This window comes from Ranitomeya variabilis, chromosome 4 (genome assembly GCF_051348905.1).
Source record: "Ranitomeya variabilis isolate aRanVar5 chromosome 4, aRanVar5.hap1, whole genome shotgun sequence".
NCBI lineage: Eukaryota > Metazoa > Chordata > Amphibia > Anura > Dendrobatidae > Ranitomeya > Ranitomeya variabilis.
In genome coordinates, this window is record NC_135235.1 from 683,141,939 (window position 1) to 683,156,241 (window position 14,303).

The following is a 14,303-nucleotide window of genomic DNA, read 5'->3' on the forward strand; positions in this document are numbered from 1 at the left end:
GTCACCGTGTAAGGTGCTATAGCGTTTGGGACGGGGCACCATAGTCTCATCAGGGTCAGATTCTGGCTCAGTACACTGCAAGGGCAATGTAGTGATCTGAGTCAATGGAACAGCATAATAATCTAGCTGTGGCTGTGCATCAGTGCACTCCACGTCCGATTCATCTTGTAATGGGCAGTTAACAATTTCCCTTTCTAACCCAGGCACGGTATGTGTAAAGAGCTCCATGGAGTAACCTGTAGTGTCGCCTGACGCATCCTTCACTTTTGGTTTGGGTGAAGGACACAAGGAAACATCTTGTTCCTGAGCGGGAGCATCCACTGACAACTCGCTGTTTTTATATTTGGAACTTTCTGAAGAGGAGGCGAAAGAGCTAGAGGCTGAGTCAGCAAGGAAAGCCAAAATTTTTTCCTGCTGCTCCGGCTTTAAAAGCTGTTTTCCTACTCTCAGATAAGGGAGCCTTCCAGGCCTTGTGTAGCCAGACGATGACGCTGGCTCAACACCTCCAGCCTTAGGTGCTATTGTGCTTTTACCACTACCACCAGATGCACCACCACCACCCCCACCATTAGTACCAGCTGGCAACCACCGCCCACGGCCACGAGCTCTTCCACCAGACTTCCTCATTTTTTGGAAAATCTAACCAAAATAACAACCGTTATATGGTACTGCAAAACAAGGTAGAAGGTGTATATAAACTTGTTGAGAATTTAAATCTCCCTTTTTTTTGGGAGACTGAACCAAAACTCAGGCCCTGTGTATAAAACAACACAATGAAAGTGGCAGAAAGTGGCTGGCTGATATACGACAAACTAACAGGACTGAGGTATATCCACTTTGTGAGAATTTAAATCTCTCTTTTTTTTTGGGGGGGGGGGGGGGAGACGGAACCAAAACTCAGGCCCTGTGTATAAAACAACACAATGTAAGTGACAGAAAGTGGCTGGAAGATATATGAAAAAATAAAAGGACTGTAGTACAATTTCAATCTCCCTACAATGATGTCAGGACAAGTATGGCAGCAATAAAAAGGACTGCTGCACACAAAAGTGTGGACAAATAAACAAGATAACTGTGCAGAAAGGAGCAACAGGATTTTTGCTTTAAAAAAAGTAGTTGGTTTGCACAGCAGCGTGCAAACAGCAATTCAGCTATCAGGGAGCCTTATAAGGCAGCCTAATAAGCTACAGAGCTGATGCACAAAAATATAGCCTCCACTGTCCCTGCAAAAAAAAGGTGGTGTTGGACAGTGGAAATCGCCACAGCACAAGCAGTTTGGGGGTTAATCTTCCCTCTCTAACTATATCCCTGCTTCTGATGAAGCTGCGGCAACCTCTCCCTATGCTAACATCGGCAGAAGTAAGATGGCGGTCGGCGTGCACGCCCCTTTATATCCCCTGTGACCTTGTAGAAAGCAAGCCAATCACTGTCATGCCCTTCTCTAAGATGGTGGGGACCGAGACCTATGTCATCACGCTACCCACACTCTGCGTCCTCCTTCATTGGCTGAAAAATGGCGCTGAAAGCGTCATACGAAACGCGACTTTGGGGCGAAGATCGTCGACCTCATGGCCGATCCCACACTAGGATCGGGTCGGGTTTCATGAAACCTGACTTTGCCAAAAGTCGGCGATTTTTGAATTTGTCCGATCCGTTTCGCTCAACCTTAAATGTTATTGATCATAAAAGTGAAGTTTGGCCAGAAAGACTGGACCTGGTCTTGTAGGGACCATATGAGCACATTCAGCAGCACAGAAGGGAGAGAAGATAGATTCAGCCAATAAGATATCAGGGATCTACAAAGCTAACAGCATCTTTACTCTCTGATTTCTCTTACAGGTCCCAACTTGTCACCACATTCTATGTACACTGTCATTTTACTTTGTAATTTACAGATCTGGACAGGTAACGGTCAGCCTCTCCTAATTCCAGGGCGTAGATAGATCCTCAAGGTTGTAAGTTCAATAGAGAAGGGCTTTCAATACCCAAAGTCATTTGAACAGTTTTGGGTGGAGGAGAATGTTGTGGTCTAAAAGAAAAATGGTGATCACACGATTGTAATAAGGCTGGACTACACCACCGATAAAGCAGCCACAGACTGTGACTGAGAAGAATCCGTGACTTCTCTGCATTTAGTGGTTACTACTAACCTGGGTAGTCATATGTAGGAATCTCCTCCTTACACCGCTCATCACCCCTCACATATGTCTCTATAGTATTAATATGGGTCAGATCTTCACTCTGAAACAAATATTGTAAAAGTCACAGACGGATGGAGAAGTTACATCTATGATCAGCTCTAAACCTGCCATCTCCACCGTTCTCATTACACAAGTATAAAACATATAATACTGGGGGATAAAACAAGACTGAGCACAAGACCTTCACAGCCATCTACACATCATAGGAGAGATCTCATGACACCTTCTCTCCATCTACCTGATGATCCTGAGGAACAGTGGGATCTCCTTGATTACAGTCCTGTGGAAGAAGAGGACGGGGACATATCTCTGGTGTTATCTTCTTACCGGATAGATCTGGAGGAAACACATACAGGGACAGAATTAATTCTTTATATACAGATAATTATAGGCCATGTGTATTTAGTCCTGTCTTTTACCTGGTGATGTGAGGGGCTGGGGAACCTCCATTATGACGTCCTTGTATATATCTTTGTGTTCTTCTAAATACTCCCACTCCTCCATGGAGAAATAGACAGCGACATCCTGACACCTTATAGGAACCTGACACATACAATGATACCGTCATCCCCCAGATCTCTTCATAGCGTTATTGTATAATGTACCAGCATTCCCAGCAGTGTCACCTCTCCAGTCAGCAGCTCAATCATCTTGCAGAGGAGTTCTAGGATCTTCTGGTCATTGATGTCCTCATGTATCAGGGGGTGAGGTGGAGGCCCCGTGATTGGGCTCAGGGATCTTCCCCACTGCTCAAACACAGGGTCCGGACAGCGCTCACTAGAGGTCTTCTTCACCACTGTGTAATCCTGGTTATGAAGAGACACATTAATAAATCTCACTACAGACATTTCCAGAGTACTCATCTCTCCAGTTCTGTTCATCTGTTATTTCTATAGATAAGAATGATGTAATGCAGACCTGGGCAAAATGCTGCCCGTGGGCCACATCCGACCCTGTGGCTGTCTCAGTCCGGCCCGCTGACAGAGACAGCTGTGGGGCTGGAAACCAGGAGGTCCACCATGCCCGTCCGCTTGCTGTCTCCATTTACACTGACTTCTTTGGTGGAGGAGTGGCCTCTGGCCACTTCCTTCACCAATTAGCATGTGAAACAGCTGACGCGATTATGTCATTTCTTCACGTCAGCTGTGTACTGTGGAGAGTCAGTGCACCGGAGGCAGGGAGAGAAGCAGAAGGGAATAGGACTGAGGTGAGTATGTAGTATTCTTTTCTTTTTCATGTGTATGGGATGTTTGGGTGGGCATGGGGGTGACATGCTGCACATAGGGAGACTATGGGGGTGCCGTGCAGCACATAGGTAGGTTATAGTGATGTCATGCAGCACATAAGGTGGCTATGAGGGTGACATGCTGCATATGAAGAGGCTATGGGGGTGACATGCTGCACATGGGGTGGCTATAGGGGTGACATGTTGCACATGGAGAGGCTATGGGGATGGCATGCTGCACGTGGGGAGGCTATAGGGGCCTCATTCAGTATATGAGGAGGCTGTGTGGGGCTCATGCAGTATATAGGGAGCCTGTGGGGGTCTCATGCAGTATATAAGGAGCCTGTGGGGGCCTCATGCAGTATATAGGGAGGCTGTGGGGGCCTCATGCAGTATATAGGGAGGCTGTGGGGGCCTCATGCAGTATATAGAGAGGCTATGTGGGCTTCGTGCAGTATATGGGAAGCCTGTGGGGGCCTCATGCAGTATATAGGGAGGCTATGTGGCGCTCATGCAGTATATAGGTAAGCTGTGTGGGACTCATGCAGTATATATAGAGAGGCTGTGTGGGGCTCATGCAGTATACATAGGGAGGCTGTGTGGGGCTCATGCAGAGTATAAAGGGAGTGTGTGTGTGGCTCATGCAGTGTATATAGGGAGGCTGTGTGGGGCTCAAGCAGTATATATAGGGAGCAAAGCCGGACTAGCCATCTGGCAAAAGCCAGATGGGCTGGTCCGGGTGTGACAAAAACCAAAACAATTATAAAGTGAGGTCTTATATCGAATAGAAAAAAAAACAAAACAAAAAAAGAATATGAGGTTCCTAATAATTCTTAATGTGAAATGCAATGGACTGACTGTAAATTCACACTGAAGGCATCAAAACTATGAATTAACACATGTGGAATTATAAACCTAACAAAAAAGTGTGAAACAACTGAAAATATGTCTTATATCCTAGCTTCTTCAAAGTAGCCATCTTTTGCTTTGATGACTGCTTTGCACACTCTTGGCATTCTCTTGATGAGCTTCAAGAGGTAATCACCGGAAATGGTCTTCCAACAATCTTGAAGGAGTTCCCAGAGATGCTTAGCACTTGTTGGCCCTTTTGCCTTCACTCTGCGATCCAGCTCACCCCAAACCATCTCGATTGGGTTCAGTTCTGGTGAAGCACCCCATCACTCTCCTTCTTGGTCAAATAGCCCTTACACAGCCTGGAGGTGTGTTTGGGGTCATTGTCCTGTTGAAAAATAAATGATGGTCCAACTAAACTCAAACCGGATGGAATAACAAGCCGCTGCAGATCCTGTGGTAGCCATGTTGGTTCAGTATGCCTTCAATTTTGATTAAATCCCTAACAGTGTCACCAGCAAAGCACCCCACACATCACACCTCCACCTCAATGCTTCACGGTGGGAACCAGGCATGTAGAGTCCATCTGTTCACCTTTTCTGCATCGCACAAAGAAACAGTGGTTGGAACCAAAGATATCAAATTTGGACTCTTCAGACCAAAGCACAGATTTCCACTGGTCTAATGTCCATTCCTTGTGTTCTTTAGCCCAAACAAGTCTCTTCTGCTTGTTGCCTGTCCTTAGCAGTGGTTTCCTAGCAGCTATTTTACCATGAAGGCCTGCTGCACAAAGTCTCCTCTTAACAGTTGTTGTAGAGATGTGTCTGCTGCTAGAACTCTGTGTGGCATTGACCTGGTCTCTAATCTGAGCTGGTGTTAACTGTTATGATCCTTAGTGGCTGAGGATCACGAATAGACCAGCAAGTGAATAAACTAAGGACAAGCTCTAGGGAGATGGTAACTGGACTGATCACAAATCTGAACCTATCCAACACAAATAGAGGTAGCCGGTGAACGTGCCTAAAAAATTCCTAGACGTCTCGAGCCAGCCTGAGGAACTAGCTACCCCTAAAGAGAAAGAAAGTCCTCGCTTGCCTCCAGAGAAATAATCCCCAAAGATATAGAAGCCACCAACAAATATTAACGGTGAAGTAAGAAGAAGGCACATACGTAGGGATGAAATCAGATTCAGCAAAAGAGGCCCACTAGTACTAGAAAGCAGAAAATAGAGCAGGGGTCTATGCGATCACTAAAAAACCCTTACAAAATATCCATCCTGAGATTTCAAGAACCCACGCACCAACTAATGGTGTGTGGGGAGAAACTCAGTCCACTAGAGCATCCAGCAAGCGAGGGAATCACATTTTAGCAAGCTGGACAAGAAAACATGATAAACACTGCTGATCAAAAAATGAGCAAACAAAACTTAGCTTGTCCTGGATGGACTGGGAGCAAGGTAGTCAGAAGGAATCTGAGTAGCACTGATTACATCGACAGCCGGCAACAAGTGAAAGCAAAACAGAGCTATATAGGAACCTCCCAGAGGATAACGAACCAGCTGATAGCCAGAGACCAGCAGGATAACAAACAAAGCCACCAGGGGGAGCCCAAAGCAAAAGTCACACCATACCACCAGTGACCACAAGAGGGAGCCTGAAAACAGAGTTCACAACAGTACCCCCCCTTAAGGAGGGGTCACCGAACCCTCATGAAAACCCCCAGGGCGATCAGGATGAGCCACATGGAAGGCACGAACCAAATCGGCCGCATGAACATCAGAAGCGACAACCCAAGAATTATCCTCCTGACCATAGCCCTTCCACTTGACCAAATACTGGAGCCTCCGTCTAGAAACACGAGAATCCAAGATCTTCTCCACCACGTATTCCAATTCTCCCTCAACCAGCACCGGGGCAGGAGGCTCAACCGGAGGAACCACAGGTACCACATACCTCCGCAACAACGAGCGATGGAACACATTATGAATAGCAAATGATGCCGGGAGGTCCAGACGGAATGACACAGGGCCAAGGACTTCCAGAATCTTATAAGGACTGATAAACCGAGGCTTGAACTTAGGAGAGGAGACCTTCATAGGAACGAAGCGAGAAGACAACCACACCAAGTCCCCAACGCGAAGTCGGGGACCCACACAGCGATGGCGGTTGGCAAAGAGCTGAGCCTTCTCTTGTGACAACTTCAAATTGTCCACCACATGATTCCAAATCTGATGCAACCTATCCACCACAACATCCACTCCAGGACAGTCAGAAGGCTCCACCTGACCCGAGGAAAAACGAGGATGAAACCCTGAATTGCAAAAAAAAGGAGAAACCAAAGTAGCAGAACTAGCCCGATTATTAAGGGCAAACTCGGCCAACGGCAAAAAAGTAACCCAGTCGTCCTGGTCAGCAGAAACAAAACATCTTAAATAAGTCTCCAAGGTCTGATTAGTTCGCTCGGTTTGGCCATTCGTCTGAGGATGGAAGGCCGACGAAAAAGACAATTCAATGCCCAACTTAGCACAAAAGGTCCGCCAAAATCTAGACACAAACTGGGATCCTCTGTCAGAAACAATGTTCTCAGGAATCCCGTGCAAACGAACCACATTTTGAAAAAACAGTGGAACCAACTCGGAGGAGGAAGGCAACTTAGGCAAGGGCACCAAATGGACCATCTTAGAAAAACGATCACACACCACCCAGATGACAGACATTCTCTGAGAGACAGGGAGATCTGAAATAAAATCCATGGAAATGTGCGTCCAAGGCCTCTTCGGGACAGGCAAAGGTAACAGCAAACCACTGGCACGAGAACAGCAAGGCTTCGCCCGAGCACAAATTCCACAAGACTGCACAAAGGAACGCACATCCTGCGACAAGGAAGGCCACCAAAAAGACCTGGCCACCAAGTCTCTGGTACCAAATATTCCAGGATGGCCCGCCAACACCGAAGAATGAACCTCGGAGATGACTCTGTTGGTCCATCTATCCGGGACAAACAGTCTCTCCGGTGGACAGCGGTCAGGTCTATCCGCCTGAAACTCTTGCAGCACACGTCGCAAATCTGGGGAGATGGCAGACAAAATCACCCCTTCTCTAAGGATACCAGCCGGCTCTGAGTCTCCAGGAGAGTCAGGCACAAAACTCCTAGAAAGAGCATCAGCCTTCACATTCTTCGAACCCGGCAGGTACGAGACCATGAAATCAAAACGAGAGAAAAACAACGACCAACGAGCCTGTCTGGGATTCAGCCGCTTGGCCGACTCGAGATAAATTAAATTCTTGTGATCAGTCAAGACCACCACACGATGTTTAGCTCCCTCGAGCCAATGTCGCCACTCCTCAAATGCCCACTTCATAGCCAACAGCTCCCGATTACCGACATCATAATTCCGCTCGGCAGGCGAAAACGTTCTTGAAAAGAAAGCACATGGCTTCATCACAGAGCCATCGGGGCTTCTCTGCGACAAAACAGCCCCCGCTCCAATCTCGGAAGCATCAACCTCCACCTGGAAGGGAAGTGAGACATCTGGCTGACATAAGACCGGAGCCGAAGAAAACCGACGCTTCAGCTCCCGAAAGGCCTCCACAGCCGCAGAAGACCAATTAGTCACATCAGAACCCTTCTTGGTCAAATCCGTCAAAGGCTTAACAACGCCAGAAAAATTAGCTATGAAGCGACGGTAAAAATTAGCAAAACCGAAGAACTTCTGAAGACTCTTAACAGATGTAGGCTGCGTCCAGTCATGAATAGCCTGAACCTTGACTGGGTCCATCTCAATAGTAGAAGGAGAAAAAATGAAACCCAAAAAAGAAATCTTCTGGACTCCAAAAAGACATTTTGAGCCCTTCACAAATAAAGCATTGTCACGCAGGACCTGAAAGACCATCCTAACCTGCTTAACATGAGACTCCCAATCATCCGAAAAAAACAGAATATCATCCAGATACACAATCATAAACTTATCCAGATATTCACGGAAGATGTCATGCATAAAGGACTGAAAGACTGAAGGAGCATTAGAAAGTCCAAAAGGCATCACCAAGTACTCAAAATGGCCTTCAGGCGTATTAAATGCAGTTTTCCATTCATCACCCTGTTTTATACGCACAAGGTTATACGCACCACGAAGATCTATCTTGGTGAACCAACTAGACCCCCTAATGCGAGCAAACAAATCAGTTAACAATGGCAAAGGATACTGAAATTTGACCGTGATTTTATTCAAAAGGCGATAATCAATACAGGGTCTCAGGGAACCATCCTTTTTAGCCACAAAAAAGAATCCTGCACCAAGAGGGGATGAGGACGGGCGAATATGTCCCTTCTCTAAAGACTCCTTTATATAACTCAGCATGGCAGCATGCTCCGGCACAGATAAATTGAAAAGTCGTCCCTTAGGAAACTTACTACCAGGAATCAAATCTATAGCACAATCACAGTCCCTATGAGGAGGTAGAGAATTTAGTTTGGGCTCCTCAAATACATCCTGGTAGTCTGACAAAAACGTAGGGACTTCCGAAGGAGTGGACGAAGCAATTGACACCACAGGAGCGTCACCATGAATTCCCTGACAACCCCAACTTGACACCGACATAGCTTTCCAATCCAGGACTGGATTATGAGTCTGCAACCATGGCAGACCCAACACGACGACATCATGCAAATTATGCAATACAAGAAAGCGAATCACCTCCTGATGAACAGAAGTCATGCACATGGTCACTTGTGTCCAGTACTGAGGTCTATTCGTAGCCAATGGTGTAGAATCAATTCCCCTTAGTGGAATAGGGAATTTTAAAGGCTCCAAATCAAAACCACAGCACCTGGCAAATGACCAATCCATAAGACTCAGGGCGGCACCTGAATCTACAAAAGCATTAACCGGGTAAGATGACAGGGAACAAATCAGGGTAACAGACAAAATGAACTTAGGCTGTAAAGTACCAATGGTGACAGATTTATCAACCTTTTTTTTGCGCTTAGAGCATGCTGAGATAACATGAGCTGAGTCACCACAGTAAAAGCACAACCCATTTTGCCGTCTCTAATTTTGCCATTCACTTCTGGTCAGAATTCTGTCACATTGCATAGATTCAGGTGTCTGTTCAGAAGACACCGCCAAATGGTGCACAGGTTTGCGCTCCCGCAAACGCCGATCAATCTGAATGGCCAGAGTCATTGACTCATTCAGACCTGCAGGCGTAGGGAACCCCACCATGACATTCTTAATGGCTTCAGAAAGACCTTCTCTGAAATTTGCATCCAGGGCACACTCATTCCACTGAGTAAGCACCGACCATTTCCGAAATTTCTGGCAGTACACCTCTGCTTCATCTTGCCCCTGCGAGAGGGCCAATAACGTTTTTTCAGCCTGGTTCTCAAGATTAGGTTCCTCATAGAGCAATCCAAGGGCTAGAAAAAACGCATCTACACTAAGCAATGCAGGATCCCCTGGCGCCAATGCGAAGGCCCAATCTTGGGGGTCACCACGCAAAAAGGAAATGATAATCTTAACTTGCTGAACGGCATCACCAGAGGAACGAGGTTTCAAAGAAAGAAACAACTTACAATTGTTCCTAAAATTCAGGAACCTAGATCTATCTTCAGAAAACAACTCCGGAATAGGTATCCTAGGCTCTGACATAGGACTGTGAACAACAAAATCCTGAATACTTTGAACCCTAGCAGCAAGATGATCCAGACTGGAAGCCAAGCTCTGGACATCCATGTCAGCAGCTGAACTCAGAGCCACACCAAGATTAAGAGGAGGAGAGAAGCCAGCCACAGCAGCTAGACACACGGCAAAAAAAAAAAAAAAAAAAAAAAATTTCTCAAGGCTTCTTTTCTCCTGCTTCTGCCATGCAATTAACACTTTATGGTCCGGCTGTACTGTTATGATCCTTAGTGGCTGAGGATCACGAATAGACCAGCAAGTGAATAAACTAAGGACAAGCTCTAGGGAGATGGTAACTGGACTGATCGCAAATCTGAACCTATCCAACACAAATAGAGGTAGCCGGTGAACGTGCCTAAAAAATTCATAGATGTCTCGAGCCAGCCTGAGGAACTAGCTACCCCTAAAGAGAAAGAAAGTCCTCGCTTGCCTCCAGAGAAATAATCCCCAAAGATATAGAAGCCCCCAACAAATATTAACGGTGAAGTAAGAAGAAGGCACATACGTAGGGATGAAATCAGATTCAGCAAAAGAGGCCCACTAGTACTAGAAAGCAGAAAATAGAGCAGGGGTCTATGCGATCAATAAAAAACCCTTACAAAATATCCATCCTGAGATTTCAAGAACCCACGCACCAACTAATGGTGTGTGGGGAGAAACTCAGTCCACTAGAGCATCCAGCAAGCGAGGGAATCACATTTTAGCAAGCTGGACAAGAAAACATGATAAACACTGCTGATCAAAAAATGAGCAAACAAAACTTAGCTTGTCCTGGATGGACTGGGAGCAAGGTAGTCAGAAGGAATCTGAGTAGCACTGATTACATCGACAGCCGGCAACAAGTGAAAGCAAAACAGAGCTATATAGGAACCTCCCAGAGGATAACGAACCAGCTGATAGCCAGAGACCAGCAGGATAACAAACAAAGCCACCAGGGGGAGCCCAAAGCAAAAGTCACACCATACCACCAGTGACCACAAGAGGGAGCCTGAAAACAGAGTTCACAACAGTTAACCTGCGATTTCTGAGGCTGATGACTCGGATAAACTTATCCTCAGAAGCAGAGGTGACTCTTGGTCTTCCTTTCCTGTGGCGGTCCTCATGTGAGCCAGTTTCTTTGTAGTGCTTGATGGTCTTGCAACAGCATTTGGGGACACAATTTTTGGACTGACTGACCTTCATTTCTTAAAGTAATGATGGCCACTCGTTTTTCTTTACTTAGCTGCTTTTTTCTTGCCATAATACAAATTCTAACAGTCTTTTCAGTAGAACTATCAGCTGTGTATCCACCAGACTTCTGCTCAACACAACTGATGGTCCCAACCCCATTTATAAGGCAAGAAATTCCACTTATTAAACCTGACAGGGCACCTGTGAAGTGAAAACCATTCCCGGTGACTTGAAGCTCATCAAGAGAATGCCAAGAGTGTGCAAAGCACTTATCAAAGCAAAAGGTGGCTACTTTGAAGAACCTAGAAAATAAGACATAATTTCAGTTGTTTCACACTTTTTTGTTAAGTATATAATTCTACATGTGTTAATTCATAGTTTTGATGCCTTCAGTGTGAATTTACAGCCAGTCAGTCCATTGCATTTCACATTAAGAATTATTAGGAACCTCATGTTCTTTTTTTGTTTAGTTTTTTTTTCTACTCGATATAAGACCTCACTTTATAATTGTTTTGGTTTTTGTCACACCCGGACCAGCCCATCTGGCTTTTGCCAGATGGCTAGTCCAGCTTTGCTCCCTATATATACTACAGAAAAATCTTTAACTGAGTAGGTGTGTCCAAACTTTTGGTCTGTACCGTGTATATATATATATATATATATATATATATATATATATACACACACACACTCACTGGCCACTTTATTAGGTACACCTGTCCAACTTCTTGTTAACACTTAATTTCTAATCAGCCAATCACATGGCGGCAACTCAGTGCATTTAGGCATGTAGACATGGTCAAGACAATCTCCTGCAGTTCAAACCGAGCATCAGTATGGGGAAGAAAGGTGATTTGAGTGCCTTTGAACATGGCATGGTTGTTGGTGCCAGAAGGGCTGGTCTGAGTATTTCAGAAACTGCTGATCTACTGGGATTTTCACGCACAACCATCTCTAGGGTTTACTGAGAATGGTCCGAAAAATAAAAAAAATCCAGTGAGCGGCAGTTCTGTGGGCGGAAATGCCTTGTTGATGCCAGAGGTCAGAGGAGAATGGGCAGACTGGTTCGAGCTGATAGAAAGGCAACAGTGACTCAAATCGCCACCCTTTACAACCAAGGTAGGCCTAAGAGCATCTCTGAACGCACAGTGCGTCGAACTTTGAGGCAGATGGGCTACAGCAGCAGAAGACCACACCGGGTACCACTCCTTTCAGCTAAGAACAGGAAACTGAGGCTACAATTTGTACAAGCTCATCGAAATTGGACAGTAGAAGATTGGAAAAACGTTGCTTGGTCTGATGAGTCTCGATTTCTGCTGCGACATTCGGATGGTAGGGTCAGAATTTGGCGTAAACAACATGAAAGCATGGATCCATCCTGCCTTGTATGGAGCATCTTTGGGATGTGCAGCCGACAAATCTGCGGCAACTGTGTGATGCCATCATGTCAATATGGACCAAAATCTCTGAGGAATGCTTCCAGCACCTTGTTGAATCTATGCCACGAAGAATTGAGGCATTTCTGAAGGCAAAAGGGGGTCCAACCCGTTACTAGCATGGTGTACCTAATAAAGTGGCCGGTGAGTGTATATATATATTATATATATATATTCGTCTAAGGTCCATTTCCGTCTGTTTGTCTGTCACAGAAATCCCGCGTTGCTGATTGGTCGCGGCCGGCAGGGCGCGACCAATCAGCGACAGGCACAGTCCGGCTGCGAATTGGCCCCTCCCTACTCCCCTCCAGTCAGTGCCCCCTCCATACTCCCTTCCAGTCAGCGCCCACATAGCGTTTTAGCAGTCCCTTAATTGGACTGTTACACCGCGGCATAACGCGGTATAACACAGTCCGTTAATGCTGCCATTAACCCTGTTACCGATGTGCCGTCATTCTGTGATGGACCTGGAAACAGTGCCTGCAGCATTTCCGGGTCCGTCACCGCTTTTGACAAGTGTGACCAACTTTTTACTATTGATGCTGCTTATGCAGCATCAATAGAAAAAACATATAATGTTAAAAATAATAAATAAAATGTAAAAAAAAATTGTGATATTCTCACCTTCCGGAGTCCCCGGCAGCTTTTCCTTCTCCTCGCGATGCTCCGGTCCCAGTAATGCTTTGCAGTAATGACCCCAGATGACAGCAACAGGCACAGTCACAGGCCGGCTGGCCGCGACCAATCAGCGAAGCGTGGTTGAAATCCCACATCAATTCGTGGCCGGACTGCGCCTGTCACTGACTGGTGTGGTATTTAAACACTGCTTCGGTGATAGGCCGCGACCAATTAGCAACAGGCGCGGGACAGGCCCAGTCCACCCACGAATTGGAGCGGTATTTCAACCACGTTTCGCTGATTGGTCACGCCCGCCGGCCGCGACCAATCAGCGATATTGGCATAGAATTTAACCCCCACTCACAGTGCAAGGTAGTTCACTCACGTTCACTGAATTTGTTCTGTCAGTCACAGCGCACTGAACAGTACAATTATCACGATTTACGCTTTCTATCTTACAATGGGTCGTAAGCGAAAATATGAAAAGAGGATGACAGAAAAGCAACAGCACCAAGGCAATGACAACGTCGAGAGCAACAGACACTTCAACAATCTGCTGCTAGACAAGCCCAGAATGCAGAATATCACAGACAAGGTCGCCAACAGGAGACACCACAACAAACTGCCACACGACAGGTAGAAGTATCTGATTCACAGAGACATCGTCGGGAACAGGAGACACCACAAAAAACTGCCGCCAGACAAGCCCAGGATGCGAAATCTCACAGAAAACGTCGCCAACAGGAGACACCACAACAAACTGTCATACAACAAGAACAACACGAGTGCCAAATTCATAAAAAACAAATGCTCTACAAACTAAGGCAAGCCAAGGAGAATATTCAACAACTTGCATGTTACGTAACAGACAATGAAACTACAATTATTGAACACTACTGTGGTAATGAATGCAGTTTGCTCTAAATGCGACTCTTTGAATTTCATTGATGAAAAACCATCTGACAATCAGTTTACTCAATGCTGCCAAAAAGGAAAAGTTATGCTACCGAGACCTCAGTACTCAGATTTGTTTGAGCAGTTAATGAAAGGAACGCATCAACACAGTAGAAATTTTATGGAAAATATCAGTAGCATCAACAGTTCTCATGCGTTTGCTTCAA

General features: G+C 45.8%; 1 protein-coding gene across 1 annotated transcript in view; it reads right to left on the reverse strand.

Moving 5' to 3' along the window:
* LOC143766398 (uncharacterized) overlaps positions 1-14,303 on the reverse strand; it is a 46,766-nt gene that overhangs the window by 18,898 nt on the left and 13,565 nt on the right. The window contains exons 3-6 of the mRNA XM_077254058.1: positions 2,828-3,007; positions 2,621-2,744; positions 2,440-2,537; positions 2,151-2,241 (exon numbers count right to left, since the gene is read on the reverse strand). Coding sequence (XP_077110173.1) covers positions 2,151-2,241; positions 2,440-2,537; positions 2,621-2,744; positions 2,828-3,007 — 493 coding nt within the window. The remainder of the gene's footprint in view (positions 1-2,150; positions 2,242-2,439; positions 2,538-2,620; positions 2,745-2,827; positions 3,008-14,303) is intronic.